The sequence below is a fragment of the Wolffia australiana genome, chromosome 18 (assembly GCF_029677425.1).
Source record: "Wolffia australiana isolate 7733 chromosome 18, ASM2967742v1".
In the NCBI taxonomy this organism is placed as follows: domain Eukaryota; kingdom Viridiplantae; phylum Streptophyta; class Magnoliopsida; order Alismatales; family Araceae; genus Wolffia; species Wolffia australiana.
In genome coordinates, this window is record NC_135852.1 from 8,092,918 (window position 1) to 8,114,297 (window position 21,380).

The 21,380-nt window shown below is 37.6% G+C and overlaps 1 protein-coding gene across 1 annotated transcript; it reads right to left on the reverse strand.

The window, feature by feature from the left end:
• Positions 1-792: 792 nt before the first annotated feature.
• On the reverse strand, positions 793-6,308 carry LOC144715042 (nodulin MtN21 /EamA-like transporter family protein). The gene is made up of 8 exons (XM_078589890.1): positions 5,529-6,308; positions 5,372-5,419; positions 3,754-3,876; positions 3,077-3,220; positions 2,830-3,001; positions 2,227-2,287; positions 1,985-2,104; positions 793-1,001 (listed from the first exon to the last, which is right to left on the reverse strand). The coding sequence occupies exons 1-7, from the start codon at positions 6,153-6,155 to the stop codon at positions 1,996-1,998; spliced, it is 1,284 nt and encodes a 427-aa protein (XP_078446016.1). The 5' UTR covers positions 6,156-6,308; the 3' UTR covers positions 793-1,001; positions 1,985-1,995.
• Positions 6,309-21,380: the final 15,072 nt, after the last annotated feature.

The following is a 21,380-nucleotide window of genomic DNA, read 5'->3' on the forward strand; positions in this document are numbered from 1 at the left end:
TTACCCTGATGAAGAATATGCAAAGATCGTTGATCATCTGATGAGAGCTATGTAGATTCTTAATCCTCAGATCAAATTACCGATTTTATTTTTGGGTTTAAATCAGAAATACTTATTGGGTATTACAAAGTTAACTAATACATATTCAGAGGTTTATTCTGGTATTTTTTATGAGTGAGATAGAGGGGAATAGATGATGACAGAGAAATATTGAGAAGAGAAGGAGATTATCATGCAGGGGAAGATATCCTGATCCTGGAAGCAGATTAGGGTTTTTGGTGAGATTTTGTGTTTGCAACTTTGAACTTCCTCAATCCCATTAAATTAAGATTATCGAACTACATGTCTTTATCAAACATTTCATCCATTAATTTACCACTTCGTTCACTCCATTCCATTATCCCTCAACTCCTCTTCATACATACATATATACACATTGAATACATATGAAATGTAATCATAAACTGTGAAATAATGTGTGAACGCATTTATTTTCATAATTTTAAAATAGGACGCCTAATCTTCTTACCACAGACTTGATTCAAATTGGATGAATTGTAATATTTTTTAACATGAAACTTAATAAATGGGCTTGTATCCAAATGTCAATATTTTTGTTGAATGATGATCATGATCTGGTAAGAGTTCTGGCAGGACCTATCAAACTCAATTTAATATAAATGCCTCGTATCAGGTGATTCGTTGAAAAAGAGGGAAAATTAACTAACCCACTTGAAATTAAATTTTATGAACAATCACAAATTTAGGAAAACTTCACACAGTTGTCCGATATAAGAGTCAGAGGGGAGGAAATTTATTCACAAGCAAAATAAGGTACATGGTTTTGCTTCACATGTAAATTATGGTGACATACCTCCAATAAAATATTGAAATTCACAAATCATTATATTACACCATTTAAATAAAAAATCTATACATCTAAATTATAACCCATCAGAATGGTAGTGCTCCATTGTTTCGCCTTCGTGATGACTTCTAATCTGCATATGAATGAAATTTTAGATCTTAAAATCAACCTTATTGGGAAACCAGACATTACCTATCACTCAGGTCACACCAGCCTAATCGCATTGTACACATTTTTAACTAGTCTAACATTTCAATATCGATAACTCTATGTAAAATACTTATTAAAAAACCATGTAAAATCCTCAAGAAACAGGGAGCAAATAAAAACATGCAAGATTTTGCAGGAAACAATTGACCATAACTTTAGAAGATGAAAAATGCATCTGATGATATTATTCATTGAATAACTAAAGAAAAACTTAATTTTGGGGGTATAATTCAATTGAGGGTTAGGAGTTCCCGCTACATAATCTTTTGAGATTCCCACTACATATCCTATTAGATAGTTGGATCATTATATTCTCATTCTATTCTGATTCGATAGAAAGAGAAAACCTTTCCTTTAGCTCAAAGAAAGGTTGCATTAGAAATGTAATTTTTTTTTTGAAAACAAAAGAAATGTAACATTTTAAAACTTTAGTATTAATTTTTCTCTTAATTAATGTCTATATCTTATTCTTTCATAGCCTTTGATGTGACGATTCCAGTTTTCGAAATTAGATACAGTTAGAGCAAAATAGTTCTAAAAAAATCTGCACGTATAAATCATCAGAAACAAAGTTTTTGACATTGATGGCATTAACCTTGTCAATAAAATTAATCTACCTGGACTGACTTAAGCGGAGATAAAGTCAACATTCAGAATAGTTTTAATTACGCAGGGAATAGACTATAATATGAATAAGTGAGCTACAAACCGGTATTATAACTTAGATGTTCAAGTGGAATAAATTCAACCAGGTGAATTATTAACTGGCAGTTTCCTCATCCTATGCTAGCCTGGATCTCTGCATCACTCGTTCGACAACTATGACATTATTTTCGGTATTTAATAATCTTCTTCCTGGTAGAGTTTTAAGTGTAAGTGGCAAAATCTAGAGAGAGAAAGACTCGCCTCTCATATTCTCAAGTCTTTTGATCGTTCTTCTTGTAGTTGACCAAGTAGATGCCGACAACAGTCACAAGGGCGCCCAGCAGCTGCAGCGAAGAGAACGTTTCGCCGAGGTATATGAAACTGCAGCAAAACATTCATTGAGTTCAGCAGAACAATAACAGGGAGGTGGGAACACTCTTTAAAGTCAAAATAATTGCAAGGGATCCCTATATTCTTCAAAGAAAGAAAACCATTATACTCACCCAAACACTGAAGCAAACATTGGGGTTAGGAATGTGAGAGAGCTAAGCTTCGTCAGACTACCTGCATTAATGGTGTGAGAGCAGGCCACAAGATTAGAACAAATGGAGACAACACCCAAAAAAAAGAGAAAAAAATATTAGATGGAGAGAAAGATAGCTTTCTGAACAATCACAAGTTAAAGCAAGAGGAAACAAGCTAATCATAGCAATCTTGATTTTTACGGACCTGTAAACACCAGAAGAAAATAATAGAGATAGGGATCTCAACGTCAAGGGTGAGAGCGATAGTGTTAGCATTCTAAACAATTAGAAGCCTGAGCAACTAAAGACAATTCAATCCAAGGAATCCAACATCTATAGATTCGATAAGAACAAGAAACGGCAGAACAAAAGACGGATATTAGAGAGAGATAGCCTCGAGAACAGTCACAAGCTAGAGCAAACGGAGACAATCCAATTGAAGCAATTTCGTTTTTAAAATGAAGAACTTAACAATAAAAACTAAAGAAACAGAGAGATTTAGGGAGAGAGAAAGAGATAGGAGGACAGAGAGAGAGGGAGAAAGATGGGGGGAGATGGAGAGATAGATAATTGAGGACTGACCTCTGGAAGCATTGTAAAAGAAGACCCCATAGCTGACGGCACTCCCGAAAACCGAGGTGTAAACGAGGGCAGCGATATCAGTGGAGGAAAGGTTTGTCAGGCCGCTGGTCAGAGCAGGATCATGATTAAGCACAGAAACGGCTAAGAGAGGGAGACCGCCGATGACCATGTGCTGAAATAAAAAAATAAGACCATTAAAAAAGATGCTTTTAAATTACAATTGAAAAATATGAAATGAAGTTTATACCCATCCAGTAGCCATAACGGGGTCCGAATACTTGGACACCCACCGGACCATGACGGTCCCAACTGCCATGCTTTGGGCTGCAAGGAACATCCACCATTCCCCACTTCCCCAAATCGCCGAGCCATTTTCTTGGAATGCCGGAACCTGAATGAGTAAAATCCCATAATTATTTTCCGAAAATCAATTTATAATTTTTTTTTTCAATTAAAATTTAAAAGCGGGACATGGATGACCGCGAGGGACATGGATAATTAATACGGAGTCTACCAGTATTTAAACGGAAAGTGAAAAACTAACCTATCAACGAAAATATCATAATATCCTTAATGGGCTAAAGAGTTGAAGATACCCTTGGGGCAGAGGGTGAAATAGGATCCTATCAATGTCCTGGAGTTGAACTCATAAATAGGAAATTGTACAATAAATGATCTTAAATTGTCGTGAGTCAGTTTCACAGACACACTTGAAGAGCTAAAAAAATATTTGAAATATTTTGAGGGCCTCAATCAAATACTGATAGAAGGATAAACCAATCAACTATGGGGTTTCAAGTAATTTCCGGATTTGTAGCGCAATACCCATCCATGAGTTACCAAACTAGAGTTTAGAGCATTGTTTGTGGAGAGAAGTATTCATAGTATGATTCATTTAATTAAGATAAAACGTTGAAGGTTGACCTCAAGGAGGAGGAGCCCAAGTACACCAAGTGCAAGGCCAGCGGCTCCAACTACTCCAATTGATTCATCAAAAAACAGCGCTGCAAGTATTGCGACTGTTAAAGGTTGAGAATCAATGATGACCTGAAACAAGAGAAAAACAAAGGTGGGAGTCCGTTCAAACTTTCAGATAATTAAGAAAAAGAACAAAGGTGAAATTTAACAATTTATAACTTAAAAGAAATTTGGCTCTCAGTTGCCATTCATCAAAGTAAAGTGAAAAGAAAGAAATGTATAAAATGAAAGAATAGGGAAGCAATACTCTATTCCTAAATCTAGCAAACGAAGGGACTAATAAGTGAAGAGAAAGAAAAGTATAAAATGGAAGAAGAATGTCCACAAAATGAAATAAAGGAAACTAGGAGGGCAGAATTTTGATCGTTCTATGTTTTTGCTGGATTCCTCTTCTTCTACAGTGTGATACACTGCAGCACTCAAGTGACAGCAAAATTGTTTCACGAGGAAAATCTGAAAATAAACTATTTAAAAAGCTTTCTACTTTCAAATCTCTAAGGAATAGCCTCTATCCTACCAGTCTCATAATGTCACTCAATCAAAACTTTCAGGGGTTATGATGGCCAATTAGAGTAAAACGACGGTATTATGATGGAATATGTCATAAGCAGGGAACTGGAGAAGACCCAGAAAAATAAACTTTTTTAAAAGCTTTCTATTTCCAAATCTCTAAGTAACAGCTTCTATCCTATCATTATGCTGACATATATTCCCAGATTACTGATAGGTTCGTGACACATATAAAGAACACGATGTAATATTCCTTGAGATAATTCAAAAATTACAATTGGTTCCAAGATCTAGAACGAGGGAGAGAGAGAGATAGGTCCGCAGGATGGGAAGTTTCAGGATGAGGAAGGTGAAGGCCTGGCGGAATGGACATCGATTAGGGAGATACAGCGGTGGTATGGATGTCGCACGGGAAGTATCAAATCTTATTCCATGATATTTCCATAATCTTCCCCTCTTATTCTAAAGCAGTCCCCCAAGAGGGCTTATTTGATCTATGATTTATGTTTATTTTTGATACAGAGACAGGAGATGCAACTTGATACTTCTTCCTCGCAGCACCCCTAAAGAGAGAGTTCTCTAATTAAAGGGGCTAAGAAAAGAAAGAGAAATGAAAAAACTGCCCTAGTCAGCCAAATAACAAAATAACCTAGCATAAGATCCATGATCATATCAATTACCGGCAGAAGCAGCAATGGAGTAAAATATTAATATCACATCGGTAAATCTAATGATCCAATTTGTATCCTATTATAACGTTGTGCAATGCCAATACAATATCCTATCATGGCGAAGATGGTAGCCTATATTTTCCACAGACCATCACATGCGAAGCTAGCTTTCACAGCCCATTGAACATATTCTTCCAAGAAAGAAAATCATAAATTTCAATTGATCCATAACACCCTAACTTATAGGAACACAGTAAGAAAGCTGAACTTCAATAAACGGAATTATTTAACTAAAACCAAAGTTAAGCAATAAAATTCCCATGATCAGTAAGTTATTGGTCAGTATGATAAACTCAATCAAAGAATAGAGAATTCTGACATACGCTACCCAAACCGGCCGAGGTCTTCTGCAAACCCTCCGTGAGAAAACCCTGCCATTCCATATAAAGAGAACAAGAAATCTCCATCAAATACAAATACAAAAACAAAAACAAAAAAAAAAACAAAATTAAAAATCAGATAATGGGTTAAAAAAAATGCCTGAAAGCAAGCGGCATCCACAATCCCAAAGAGAACAATAGAAAGCCAAGCGAGGCTTCCAGAGGGCTGCTTCCTCCCTGTAATTCTCGCGTACCCAATAAGCAATAACCCCGCAGGAAGCAATCTAAACGCAGAAACAAAGAAAGGGCCGGCCTTGGGAATCACTTCCTTCATGGCGACCATAGCCGTTCCCCAGAAGAAGAACGGGGAAACAAGAACTACCCACTCCAAAATTCCACTTGCAAGATCTTCCGGGTTGCTATTATTTTCATCAATTTCGGTTTTTTTCTTCTTTGTCGATGTCAAGAACCCATCATCTTCAGAACCCACATCGGTTGCCAGACACTCTGCGCCAAGACCAGTGCCAATGCAATCCATATCCTGAAGTTCGGATTCTGATTCTGGAATGATGCCGGGCGATCTTGAAACTCGATCCACTTCATTGCTTTTGGTGCTATTGCAGGAGAAGGACATGGAAAATCTCTTCTTGGCTTTCAACTTTGGTTGAAAGGAGGAAGAAGAAGACAAAGAAAAAGAAGAAGAAGAGGAGGGGATTATACACGACAGGGTTCTGCCATGATCAGGAGAAGAGAGAAAACTTGGAAGTAGGAGGGCGGCAGAGACCATAGCTGCCCTGGCCCTCCTCTCTCTCTCTCTATCTTTCTCTCTCTCTCTCTCTCTCTCTCTCTCTCTCTCTTTTCTATATCTCTCTTTCTCCCTCTCCTCCGATCTCCCACTGTTGCTCTATCTCTCTCTTTCTTTCTCTATCTCCGTCTCTCTCTCGCTTTACTTCTCTCTTTCTCCCTTGCTCTATCTCTCTTTCTCTTTCTCTATCTCTCTACTTCTCTCTCTATCTCTCGCTCTACCTCTCTCTTTCTCCCTGTTCTATCTCTTTCTCTTTCTCTATCTCTCTACTTCTCTCTCTGTCTCTGTCTATCTCTCGCTCTACCTCTCTCTTTCTCCCTGTTCTATCTCTTTCTCTTTCTCTATCTCTCTACTTCTCTCTCTGTCTCTGTCTATCTCTCGCTCTACCTCTCTCTTTCTCCCTGTTCTATCTCTTTCTCTTTCTCCAATCGCTCTCTCTTTCTTTATCTCTCTATTTCTCCCTCTATCTCTCTGTCTCTCTCTACCTCTCTCTTTCTCCACGTTCTATCTCTTTCTCTAATCTCTCTCTCTTTCTTTATCTCTCTATTTCTCTCTCTATCTCTCTGTCTCTCTCTACCTCTCTCTTTCTCCACGTTCTATCTCTTTCTCTAATCTCTCTCTCTTTCTTTATCTCTCTATTTCTCTCTCTATCTCTCTGTCTCTCTCTCGCTCTGCCTCTCTCTTACTCCCTTGTTCTATCTCTCTCTCTCTCTAATCGCTCTCTCTTTCTTTATTTTTTTCATTTCTCCCTCAATTTCTCTGTCTCTCTCGCTCTACCTCTCTCTTTCTCCCTTGCTCTATCTCTCTCTTTCTCTATCGTTCTCTCTATTGTTCTATTTCTCCTTCTCTATCTCTCTTTCCCTCTCTCTTTCTCCCTATCTCTCTATTTCTCCCTCTCTCCCTCTCTCTCTATCTGTTCTCTCTCTCTCTCTCTCTCTCTCTCTCTCTCTCTCTTCTGGGCCCCCTCTTCTCTTGGTCAACACAATTTATTGTGGTGGCACAGAACTGGTGGCACAATTTATTGAGTTATTTCGGCATATTCAGATTTTGTATTAATTGTTCATTAATAAAATGGGCAATGCGTATGAAACTATGCAAATACTCTTTAGATATTATTCTGATTGGTAGGATGAAAATAACAATTCTTTCCCAGTCAGAGGGAGGAAATCTTATCGTTGAATCTATAACATCTCAGAAATTAGAAACTCGTTTTTGATAAAAATTATGATTGAAAATCTAAAATGGTTTTTTGGAGTAATTCACTTTGTTCATGTGGACTTTGTTCACATTACTCTGAAAATGGTATACACAATGTCTTTTTTTTCACCAAAAGTGTCCCCTCTATTATCAGTTCAATTGGTGAAAAAAAAATACTCAAGGAAATGAATCAAACATTGTTTGGGACAGGTGTAAGTATTTATTTACAAAAGATGTTGAAATTAAAATTTTGATGTTTGTATGACATGAATTGTTCCAAATCTCTTTGATGTTGGCCAGAACAATTGTCTATGAGTAGAGAGCATGTATATAATTTTGCACGTACCCATAGTTCCATACATACCAATGTTACTTTAATGGAATACCAGTTGGGGGGGGGTATGATAAATTCAACACACATTTGGCATTAGATTTCGAAGATTAATGTGTTTCAATAATTATACATCACTTAAAATATTTTTTCTTGACTATACACATTCCGTGACTTAGTCATTTCAATTTTTGAGGTCTTATTCCAGTTCAAGGGATCGTGAAGTATTTTTTAAATCTGATATGTGGAGTACTACGGAAGTATCTTAATGACACAATAACCGATAAAAATTCTCATGAGATTGATTGGATTCTTCTGTTGGTTTAAACGGCTGTGCACTCTAAAATAATAATTCTACGTGGAACATTTTCTCAAAATCAGATTCTAGTTTGGAAAATGATTTTTAGCTGGAGAGTACTCATTAAATGATTTTTAGCTGGAGAGTACTCATTAAATGATTTTTTTAAAGTTACATGAAGCCTATCAATAGGATCTATAAATCATTTTTAAAACATGAAATTATCCTTCTATGACTTCCAGCATCTGCCCAAATCTTTAACCATATATGTTGAGTCACTTCAACGGTGAATATGTTTTGATGAAATATCCAAGCATCTCTTTTTTAGTTATCTAGTTGGGTAATAATATGTGATTCAAATCCTTATCTCTATATTTATCAATAAGATAATGGACGTGGAATTTTACTGTGAAAATAGTTTAGGTGTCTAAGAGGTTGTGAGTTAATCTTTAAAAAATATATCAACAACGAGTCTCTAATCATGGGATTCCAAACAGGCTTAGGTCAGATGTAACAAGTCCATGAAGGTTAATGCATTAAGATGGGATCATCTACCCTTAGTATGAGAGGAGAATGAATCACGGAAGATGAGGGAATTCATTCGTTAATTACCAATATTTTCTTGAAGGTAGAGAAAATATCAAAAATAACATTTTTTCTGATAATTTTTTAATACATTAACTCAGACTAGGATGATTGATTAGGTTAAAACAATGGAGTATTCCCTAATATTCTAGGATTTTCATGTGATGGTAACTGATAACAAATGGGCTCCATATGATATTTCAAAAACTCTTTTGTACCTTATAAAATACAGCACTATTTATTGCCTCCTGTGTTTGTGACACAACCAATTAATTGAGTTAAATGGATCCAAGATTAATTTAATTTAATGTGTTAAACGTACTGTTACATTGGCCCAAAGGGTCAGAAACCCATTATCTCTCAGAGGGTTTATAAAGATTTGTATCAAATTTTTGGTTAAGTATAAAGGGACATTAAGTCCTAATTGAGAAAAAATCCGAGCAAGTTTCTCCATTCACCCTTAGCTCTCTCCCCTAGTCTGAATTCAATGGTGCAAAGATCCTCTTGGATCTAGAAAAAGACAAGGAGATCCAATGAGTCGAGGAACACCCTTGGTATGTATAGAGGTATATTGCTTGCACATCAGGGGATAACTCGTTTGATGAATCAAAAGGTAGAAAATGAGATAAGGTGTTATAACCATAAATTATTTCAAATTTATAATGTGATTTTCATTTATTATTGAATTTTGATCATAAACAAACCCAACAATCCATACAGAAAGGGTAGTAGAAAAAGCTTTTTTAATGGGTAACTGACCAAGGGGCGACATTTATCACCCATGGAAATGAATGTTATGATGTAGGGATGCCCTATTTGGGGTCTAGTAAGCCTTTTACATTAGCTTCCCAAGGGTTTATTCATTAGCTAACCATATTATAGAGGTCAAAGAATTTTCATTTTCAAATTTTAACTCAAATTATAACACTGATATTTTAATATAATAATTACCAATTTTTTCCCATAAGTTAGATCTGGATCAAAATATTGTCAGTAGATGTCACATATCTTGCCTAGATCTGATAGAGCATCTTCTCTATTATTTGATGAGGCTTTTACAAATCTCTGACCAATATGGATCTTAATTATTCTATATCAAGAGGAGAAAATAATTATATCAAAATAATGCCACTGATTTCACAAAAAATCTATATGAATATGATTAGAAAAAATATCTTAGCTGTTAAAAATTTAAATTTTAAATATTTTTAAAATTTAAAATTTAAAATATTCTATAATTTTTGAATTAAATATTTTTCTTACTCTTGAGTTTAAAATAAATTATTTTATTAAAAATAATTATAAAATTCGAAAGGCGTATTTTATCTTTTAAATTCAAAATTTAAGATTTAATATATATTATATTTGGGGTTTTACTTTTGGGAAAATATATAACTTTTTATAAATACCTTTCATGAAGTAAAAGGTTTAGAATCATGAAATGTTTGGTGATGAAACTTAAACTTTCGTATCAAAATTTGAATTTGTATTATCTTGGCTATACTTTAGTCATTTATTATTCAAGATTTGTAGGATATCATTTAGAATAAAAAATGAAAATATTAATTTAAATAAGGTATCCAAATGTTATGTGAAGATTAAGGCTTAGTGCATTTTGGTAAAATACCTAAGTATGTATTTTGACGAGTGTTCAAAGTGGATTAAGCAAATTCAATCTTCATTCAACGGTTTGAAATTAGTTCACCCATGTTTATGCATATAAAAGATTAATATGAAGACTACCTTTGTGCATACAAACTATGCAATGCACTCTTGCATTGGATGACTACCATTGTGTCTAAAAAGACATGTGATGCTTGATCATCAAGTTACACTTCCCAATTTCTATGACATGTGATAATCGGGTCCTACAATAAATCATTTTAATATTTAACGAAAATGCATTTATGGCGTTTTAAATGAAAATATTCACACAAATACATGAAATTGCGATAAATCATTACATGAAATTACCAACTCAATACTTTATCTCAGCCTTCATAGTTGATCGAGAAAGTCAATTGAGATCACGAGGTTGACCAAAACTAAAACTCATTAATTGAAGAGGTTTAAAAGACAAGAAATATAGCCAATGACCACAGAGAAACCCAATAATCACAACTGGTGCCCTACATAGTGTCATTTAGGGACTCTTGGGTCTTATTTTATCATTCATCATTCCACGTTGATGGTGAAAGCTAACTTGCAAACTTATTAAATTCAATGCCGAAGTGAGTTTTTTCTAGAAATATAACTCCTCTAACATATCAATATGACTTGTAGGTTTATTAAATATGGGACGAGCCCTGCTAGAGATTGATAATTACAAGACTAGTGTGCCCCCACCTATGATAACTGGTAATTGCATACGAACATGGTCATATTTTATCATGCGATGTTAATCAGATTTTAGATATAATTTAATAGTAATCTTGAAAGATCATTTAGAGATCAAATATAAACCAATCATAGGTAAGAAAATTTTTATTATCAAAGACAAGATGCTGGGTATGACCAACCAAAAGGTTGTGCTCGTAGAGGAATCCAGTTTTGCCCTAGATGCCACCTTGTGGGGTTTTATATATGTAAGCTTGAATGTTTAGAAGACTTTATAGGCATGGAGCGAGCGTAAATATCCCAATTACACGCCATGTGTGACTAAGAAAGATGGGACATCCAAGATTGTCAAAAGATAGGTATCTACATGAGTATCGAGTGTAATTCTGGATAATCTCTAAGCATTATATGGTTGTAGATGGTCCTAACATAAAGTTTAAATCCATTTAAGGAAAATGATTGCATCATCTGCAAATAGAGAATGCGAGATGATCGTGCAACCCCTTTTTAAAAATAATGGTTGGATGAGACATCGGGCAATCGCTCGTGTGAGTGATCAGATTAAGACTTCTTCCATCTATATGAAAAGGGTGGGTCTGATAGGGTCCCCCTGGTTTAGATCACACGTGGTACTAAAGAAATGAGTGGAGTTTCCATCCACCAACAGACAGAGAAATGGTTCTCTCTAATACAAGCATCAACGAGATCGAAGAATGCATTAGTGAAACCAAAGCATCACAACACTCTAGTAAGGAAACTCCATTTGACTTTATCAAACACCTTCTCCATATCGAGTTTGATGATGATGTTTGAACCTAGAATATGAACGTCGACTGATTGTGCTAACTCTTGAACTAGCATGATATTGTTATGGATATGTCGGCCCTTGACAACCACACAACTTAGGAGAGATTAGTCTATTAAGAAAGGTGACAAGTCAGTTTGTAATGATTTTAGATATCACCGTGTAGCATACATTACAAAGACTAATGGGTCAAAAGTCTCTAAAAGAAACTATTATCTAATTGTGGGATAAGCACAATGAAAAAGCTTCCAGGAAAGACTTTGTGTATGAAGATTTCCTTGACATACTGCACTAAGTTTGTGCCTATGATATCACACCAAGCTAAGTATAACTCAATTGAAAAACCATCAGGCCCTTGGTACTTGTTCCTACTAAGTAAGAAGATACCTCCTTGATCTCTGTACACGTAGGAAAGGCAGTGAGTATGATGTTTTCTTGGTCAATCACCATGTGTGGTATGGAGGAGAGTATATTCTTGGTTATCTTTGTTGGTTGGGAGGCAAGAAGGGAACGAAAGTAGGTAACGCCAAATGTCACCAACTATTCTCAATCTTGATTATTTGTTCCTAGTAGTGTCATTTAGCAAGGTTGAGATCTATGTCAAATCAAGGCATGAAATAAGCAGGTATTTCTATCACCCTCTCTAAACCACTAGACAAGAAAATTCTGGAGATAATAAATCTCTTATTGTCAGGTGGCATCATCAAGCTGCTCGCCAATCATAATCGTCTGCTCCCAAGCTGCATCGGTCCAGGATCTTTGAAGTTAGCGCTCAATTTTTGCGAGCTGCGTCTTTAGCATTTCAACTTGTACATGCACATCCTTGAATACATGTCTATTCCACCATTTGAAGTGGACTTTGAGATTCCTCAGTCGATAACTGAAGTTCTCCACATGCAATTTAGAAATCTCTCCATGCCAATGGTGTCACACAAAATTGTGAAAAAACTTCATGCTCGAGCCACATAGCTTGGAACCAGAAAGGAGGTCTAGGAACTCTAGCCCTCATGTCCTTGAGAATGAAGATTGATGAGTGATCATAATAAAATTGTGGTAGAAGCACAACGATAATAGATCATTACAATAGGGCAATGTTTTTGGTAAAACAACGATCAAGCCACTCATATATACGAGCATCTTACACGTCCAAATCTCGCCCATATATACGAACTAATGGCACTCATTGTACCATGTCTGAATCTCACCCATATAAAGTGGCTCAATTAGTGATGTCTGGTTTACGAAGTCATCGAACACCTTGAACTTGACCTAGGGGGTCGTTCACCATAATGTTCACTAACTACACATATGTAGTTGAAATCCCCAGCTATAACAAGAAAGATCAACAAGCCAAGGGTAATCTTATATATGATATGTGAGTTCCTTCATAGGGCCTCACGCACTAGGTCTCAATGTGACACATGGACTATTGTGAGCGTGTAAGGCTGCGGGGAATATGGTACTGTGAAGGTATTTTTGATAGGAACTCTAACGAATAATCTTTCGTCCATAATATCCAAAGCTTATTCAAGGAGTGACAATGAGCATCATCCATTCCAAGTTTCCTCATGATAGAACATATACTGTGTGATGTAATCATTGACTCAATAAGCCCAACTATTCTTAGTTTGTGCTTATTGATGAGTGAAAGGAGATGTGATTGAATGTGAGGGTTACCAATCCCTCTATAATTCAAAATATTACTTGGAATCATAAAACTATCGACTCGAACGACACACCCATGACCGCAGTAGTAGATGCGACGTGAAGGGAGATTGTCCGAGTGGTGTCCATTAGGAAGGGCTGTGTTGATATCTGAGTCCTCAAATATGTATTATCATCCTCCTCATGGGCCGTGGAGGTGGGCCCACTAGTATCTGTGTGAGTACCCTCACTAGTACAAGAAGTGAGAGAGGCTTGACGATCGATCAAACATTCTTCCATAGAAAATGGTACATGGGACTGATGGACATCAAGCGTGGAAACCAAAAAGAGGGGTTAGGTTGGTTGGATGTGTGGGGGATGGGATGGAAGGACAGTCAAATGGGGAGGAGGGAGGGGGGTTTAAGGGAGCATGCATGGTACAGTTAGCCATAGAGGGTCGAGGGGAATGAGTAAATGCTGGGAGGAGATAGCAAGGGGTGGGGATGGAGGAAATGAGAGATTAATGGCAAGGGATGGTGGGGTATGAGGTGATGAAGGACGAGAAGATTTCAAGGGGGGCAACTAGTAGTTTGTCTCGAGGAGAGTTATGCCTAACTAGGTCGTCCCTCCTCGGAGATGCATCATTTAATATCAATCCCATCCAATGCATCTAAAAGGGAAAACCCATTCAATGTTAGTTTAGGGAGCATACCCTCTTTGCCCTTGCATGATGACAAGGCAAGAGGTAGTCGGTTTTTGGCCATAGTGAGAGTTTTGAGATGCTTCACAACGCCCTTCTTCACCCATTGATGAGCTGTTGATGAGGGTTGGGTAGAGGTAGAGGCAACATGAGGCCAAACTAAAGTGGGTGCAGCTGGTGGAGTGCTCATCTTTGACGGTGGTGTGGGATGTGATTGGATAGTAGGAGGCAGACGCTGATTAGGGAAATGACATTGTGTAATGTTACTTGCCTCTAGAATGTACTTACTATAGCGGAAGGGGGGGAAGAAAGTCTACTATGGTCGACGAGGTAGCCTTCATCTTCCTTTGGCAACAAGAGTGGATAGTATGTCCAAGGAGAATTGTGGTATGTTCTCGTACACAATGGGCTACTAGGTCAGCTCATCACCATTCCTAACTAGGATCACACAGTGGAAAGGCTCCAAAAGGTCAATCTCTACACAAGCATGTGCACATCCAGGGTGATTGAACAAATGTACGTCTTTGTCAAGACGTATAAATATTTTTATGGTGTTGCCCAATGACTCAAGTGCATTGGGTGTGAAAAAACAGGGTTGAAGGCCAAGGAAGCCAACACACACTAGGACAGAATGAAACTGTTGGTCATGAGAGCTACTCATTGTATTAGCTGTCCAACAATATGTGTGCATGATGAATCCAATAATTTTCCATGTAGTGCAGCTTCAAGCCTTCCTGAAATCCTCTTCAATTTCCAATCTAATAAAGACGTTACGGTGGTTTAGGAACCAATGAAAACAAGACCTATGAAATTCCCTAGGGTTAAGTACGTTATCATAATGTCAGCGATAAGAGGATGCTTGGTAATAGAAAGTCCCACCAAGGTGAACTAGAAAGGTGCTGCCATTTTTAAGACCTCTTTTGAGATGTCACATTCCATCAGTTTCTGTATAGTCTCGCATTGGGATCATGTCAACATATGTAGGGGAAGCATACTCCTCGTAAAATCGATGGTTAAGGATTGTCGGCGCTTTGCCAGCTACACGGGCAGCCCATGATACCGTCAAGGTGGATGTGGAAGCTCTAGCCATGCCCCTCTTTACGACGAGGGCAAGGTAAGAAGAAGCGCTTGTAGTCAGGTCTAGAGGACTTCTAGACAATCGTGCAATTGTGTCTCCTAGATCTGACTCAGGTGAATCACTATGATATCAGCAGAAGCCATGGGGGTTGGGCATACGATCAGAGGTATCCCATCCACAGCTATCAATTTGATCATACATTGAGCAACCAAATGGATCATATCCTTATTGAGCCGATCTAACATAACTACATTTTCTGAATAGGGAGGTGAAGTGTTTGGATCAATCAAGTTACTAATGACCAGACTAATCTGGTCAGCAACAATTAAACCAATCGGGTGAAAAGTGCCCAAAATGACTGGGATGAAGGTATTGATCAGATCTAGCCCTACTAGGATGGGGGATCGATCACGTGTGGCACGATCAAGATAGGGGTAGCAATTGGATCTTGTATGAGCAGAACCGTCACATCTGGTTTGTCTAGGTTTATCGAGTTGATCAGCTCATGAGGTCCATTTTGGCCTGGTCAATTGGCTCTATTTCATATTTAATGATATCTGGAGAGTGGTGCCCGCTAGACCCATGTGAGAGTGGCAATAAGATGTGGCCACATTGGCACATCCAATGGCCAATAGGCATATCCCTAGTGATGTTGATGCTACACATCCATTTGATGTGTCAGACTTGTCAAATGGATGCTGATGTGTCTCTTCAACCATGGCTTGGCTGGCTGATCAACCCTCCAATGTGTTTGACATCTTGCATAGCCTGTAGTGGGTGTCATCCAATGTCGTGGTCTGCATTGGATTGCAGAATGCGATGAACTACTTTGACGATGAAGTTAAATGTTTTAAAAAAAATTTTAAAAGGAAAATGTTAGAATGCTTGCCTTAGATCTTTAATCTGCCCAAATAGGAGCTCTATTGATTCATTTGCGACATTTTGGAGTCAAATTCAATATCATTTTTGTCTATGAATCAAATAAAACTAGTTTGTGTGAGAACCAAGATCACACAAGGGCGAGACATGCAAAAATGGTAAACTTCGTGAGAGAAAAAAAAAACCTAAATCTTCAATCTGCCCAAATGGGAGTTGTACTGATCTGTTTGCCACATTTTTATTGTCAAATCCTATAGATTTCTACCTAACAAATCCAATAAAACTGGTTTCTTCAATCGAGGGAGATACCTGCAGAAACTGTAAAATTCACGATGGAAAAAATTCTAAGTCTTCAGTCAGCCCGAACAAGAGCTATAATGATCCTTTGCTACATTTTTGGATTAAAATCCAATATATTTCTGCTCAACAAATACAATAAAATTAGTTTGGGCATGGTCAGAGATGAGATCACAAAGTTACGAGCCAAAACTAAAAGTTAGAAAGAGAGAGAAACTTTGCTTCAGGAGAGAGAAAACTTTTGAATCTTTTAAATATTTTTTCCCCTCATCATTTTAAAGCAATGTTTTGAGATGCGACTCTAGGAGGAAGAGTTTTTTATAAAATTTAATGAAATGAAGCTAATCAACATTATTTCTTGACTTCTTCCTTACACCACTTTCTCCTGGAGTTGCACTTTATCTTTAGGATGAGTTTATTTTAGAAAGTTTTGCAAGAATACAATTGGTCTTTTCTATTCTTCATGTGTGTCTGAATTGACCTCGTAACATTCAGATGAATATTCATTGACTTATTATCATATGAATTTCTTTCACTTGCTCCTCAAGTTGCACCCAAAGTCTCATCTTCTTTATTTGATGACTCTCCTTCGTCTAAAGATAACATTATGAAATAACTTGCTCTTGCACAAAATATTTTTCCATTTACAGAGGTTTCTATTTTTGGAGTAAAAGTTCAATACGTATAAGAAAGATGGGCTTGACTTTCATAACCGAATGTTCAGCTGAAAAAAGAACTAAAAGAATTGGATACTCAATCAAGGACCAAAATTCTGTAATAACTATGGTGAGTGTCACATACACTTTATCATACTATATACTTGGTTCTGTGTGTGTTTGTGTTTGTGTTGAGGTACACACAGAAGTTTATGAACAGGAACAGTTATGAAATAATTACCTAATTATATATAATTCTACTTTAGAGAAGTTATGAAATAAAATAAGAAGGATAAGGGCTGTCTAGAGGCAGTTATGGTTATGGCACCTGATGTAGAAGGCTTGTATTGACCAAACCCAAGGTTTTGAAGGAAGGAATGTCACGTAAGTAGAAAAAGGAAAATTCTAACTATCAACTAGAGTCTCCCCATATTTTTTTGTAAGTTAAGTTATTTTTTTGGTATTAAAAAAAAACTCATCTGCATGTCTTGGTGTAATACTCACACGTGAAATTTCTGTAAAATATTATAACTGATCAGGTATTCTCATGTGTGTAAGAATTTGTGACTCCTCTTCCATCTCGTCCCATAATAGGCATTATGGATAATAACAAGAAGAAAACTAAAGGTTACACTTTTCCAATAGTGAGAAAGGGTACCTCCGCAAGTTGATGTCTGATCCAACCTACTGCTAAGTGATCCACAAAAAAAGCAACCAAAATATTCCTTGATGAATGGGGTGAAAAATTAAGCAACATACATAAAAAGTTCTTAAAAAGACATAGATACACTAGTGCTATTGCAGCTACATCTCATGATTTTGTAGTTCTACTACAAAGAATGGCATCAACTAGTAGGAAATACCATTCTGGCATTATATGAGGTGGGGTAGACATTAGTTGTTTAAGAAGAGAAAATCATCTGCTAACTGTAGTTCTTTCTCTTTTCTATCTTGACATCTCATATTCTCTTATCCCACTAGTAAACTCTCCCCTGATGGTATTTGGGTTTTCTGCACCCTACATCCATAAAATCCTCACGAAAACCCATTTTGCCGAGAGGTTGCCTTTAGATAAAGGGTGCTGATCTGTTAAATGGGGTATTCTAGACAAACTCATTCAGAGAAAACTATAATATGGTTATGTTTACATGATTTATGAAAGGCACAACTTTAAGAGCAGAGCAAAGAAGTGACCTTAATAACACACAAATTATTGGGTTATCTCTAAGAAGTTTACATATTGTTATGCAGTAAAATAGTTACTATGTGAGTTATCAAGCTTAAAGTGATTAAATCTATTTGTAAAGTCATATTCTGAATTTTAAAGAGTTTTAAGACATCATATTCCTAAGGGAATGAATTTTATGATTCATAATATATTTGTTATGCATTACGTGACATTGTTTTCATAGAGATATTAATTTTATAAGTTTATTGTATATTCATTATATTTTATGACTTAGCATTCATTTAATAAATATTAATTAATATACTTAAGGTCATAAAATCATACCCCCCTACATGTTGCCATTTGATTCTATTGAAAGGGGATGGATCAAAAGCATTGACAATTGTTAGCTGCACTAATCATTGCGAAAAGGTGCATTTATAGTTTTGCGAATCATGATGTCCTAATCATTGACTAACAATTTTCATTTTTTTTATTCATACGGGTAACATGGACCAATAGAAAAAAGAGATGGAATCCCAAATAATGTGATTCAAGGACAGAGGTAAGAAATTTGGATTGAAAAATTTGTGGAAGTACACGTGAAACACACATGTATTGCCACAATTGATTAAAAAATGAGAATGATTCTGATGTGGAAAATGAAAATGTTTACCACATCACACAATCATTGAGGAATATTTTCCTTTATTGACAGGAATGATATGCATCAACGTGTCATTCATTAGAAAAATACAAAGAGAAAAATCTAGTCATGTGCCGAGGCAATCTGGCACCAAATCACAATGATTAAATCATGATATTTAATAGTCCTTATTTGTCAGTGTATAGGAGAGTAATGTAACATGGTACAGCGAGGATCGAGCGGCACGTGTTACAACACAAGAGTTCGAGATTTCGAGCAATGATGCGGGTTATCAATGAATGCAGTGTAAAATTAATGAAAAAAATAGTACACAGAAGCAATGATTAATTCAGACGATCCATTAAGCTGACGGAGTTTGATTGGTCACAATCAGACTCCTCAAAGTCCCTTTGGAGCAAATGGACTACGGAATGCAGAGTATGTTACTACTCGAAGGCGTCCAATCCTGTACCGATAAGGACTAGTATGTACCACAAAGGAAATTTTCCTAGCTCTCATGGAATAAGTGGCTAAATCCTATCACGTTGTAACTGATATATCGTAGGCTATAGGAACACAGATTCAACAGTAATGAAAGAAATAATAGAATCTGAAAATGTAGGGAAGCGATTCAAACTTCACAAACTAGGCCCGTAGTCCGTGGGGTTGTAGCCCGTAAAGATATACTCGTGACTGGTGCAATTGGAGATGGGCACGAGTGCAGCTGGACATCGCGGGATGGGGACGTCATGTTCAGAGGAACTGATGTGCTGAACCGGATACGTGTGAACGCAACACGTGCACACTGGAGGTGAAGACGCGCGTTGGCGCACCGACAAGGATGGCGTAAGAAGTCAGCACACACGATGACACACAGAAGAGCGCGCATGCGCGGCAACAAGCGCGAGTTGGCACACTGCTAATGGATGGCGCAATCTTTCTGTGCGCCCATTGGCGTGTGGCCAAGAGGGCACGTGCGGCAACATGCATGCGTGGGCGTGCTGGCATTGGTGTGCTGGCAACGGTCGAGGCGCATGCTGGCATGTGGGCGAAGGTGGTTGGTGTGGCTCGAGATGCTGGACGTGCGGCGGATCGTGCATACCTGATCATGCGCACGGCGATTGGATGGAAGAAGAATGCGTTCCACATCGAGACAGGTGCAGACGCCGCTGAACAAGGATGCAAGATCAAGCGGCGACGACGGTATGGCATGCTCCAGGCGGTGGGCGAGCCTTGTGACGATGGCGACGATCGTGATGGCAGCGGCAGTGATGTAGATGACTGTGCTAGCGATAACACCCCCAAGAACAGTTCAAGAAAAAGGTTCCTTGACTCCTCAGGGACAATATCCAAATCAAGATGGATGCGTTTGAGCGGCAATGGCGAGAGAAACGACCAAAAATGGCAGCGACAAAGGCAATAATAGCTCCAAGACGCCCCAAGAGATGGCTTCTTTGCGATTCTTGAAGAAGTCCAAACTCAAGAAAACTAACCTTCTTGGAGCAGATCTCCAAGAACAATTACGGGTGCAACACCGATGGTTCCTCCATGGAATTCTCGACGTGGCAAGGCGTGATGAGATTCTCCCATGATCTAAGCTGAGAAACGGTAAAGAAATCTCCAAAGTGGAGAGGCGGGAGCCAAAATTGAAGAAAATTCTCAAATTCAATTCAACTCCAATTGCCTTCTTGGGCCTGTCTTTCTTTATATAGGGTAGGGGCATGCCCAATTGGGCCAAAATGGGAAGGAACCATCTCGTGACGAGGACCCTTTCCGTAACGAGTAGTTTAATGAAAAACAACACAATGGACGAGGCCCAAACACGAAAAGGCCCATCCACAATTCAAAAAGAAAATTACAATCACGAAAATGCGAAAAGAAATAAACAATTGGATGAACCGTCATAAGGCCGTGTACTTGAATGATGGGTTGTAGATGTTGACTCGGGCTGCTCGAGGTGGCTGATGGCGTCCTTTGGCATCGGTGATGAGATGGTCCCCATCAGAGAGCAATATGACAATTCAGCCAGGGACCTGATGAATCCTTGGGAAAGCATAAGAGAAATTAAGTGAATTGACACAAAAATGTCCACATCACGGTATAGAAGAATGGGCATCAGCCAAACCTTTTATGCAGGGTTAAGAGACCAAGATCGAAAGCTGATCAATGCCGCTTGTGGAGGTGCATTTACGCATAAATACCTAGATGGTGCTATCAAAATTTTTGAAACCCCTGAAGAGAATGATGTCTATTATGCCACGCTCAACTGCCATGGAAGAAACACAAATGCTAGAAGAGGTCGAATGATCGAGGTAAGTTCTGTTGAACCAGATTTACATATTGACCACCTACTTCAAGAAATTTATGATTTAAGTGCATGGTTAGATAAGACAAGCACTCATGATTTGCATAGACCATCTCAACTAAATATGCCATAATGCCATTATTGCTATAGTGCTAATCATGTTGAGGTAGAATGTCCTTTACATAAAAAAGTTATGGACATTGATAGGTCTAAGATTAATAGAACTATGGGTCAAAATTCTTGGAATCCTAGAGATAATGCATACAATAGACATAACATGC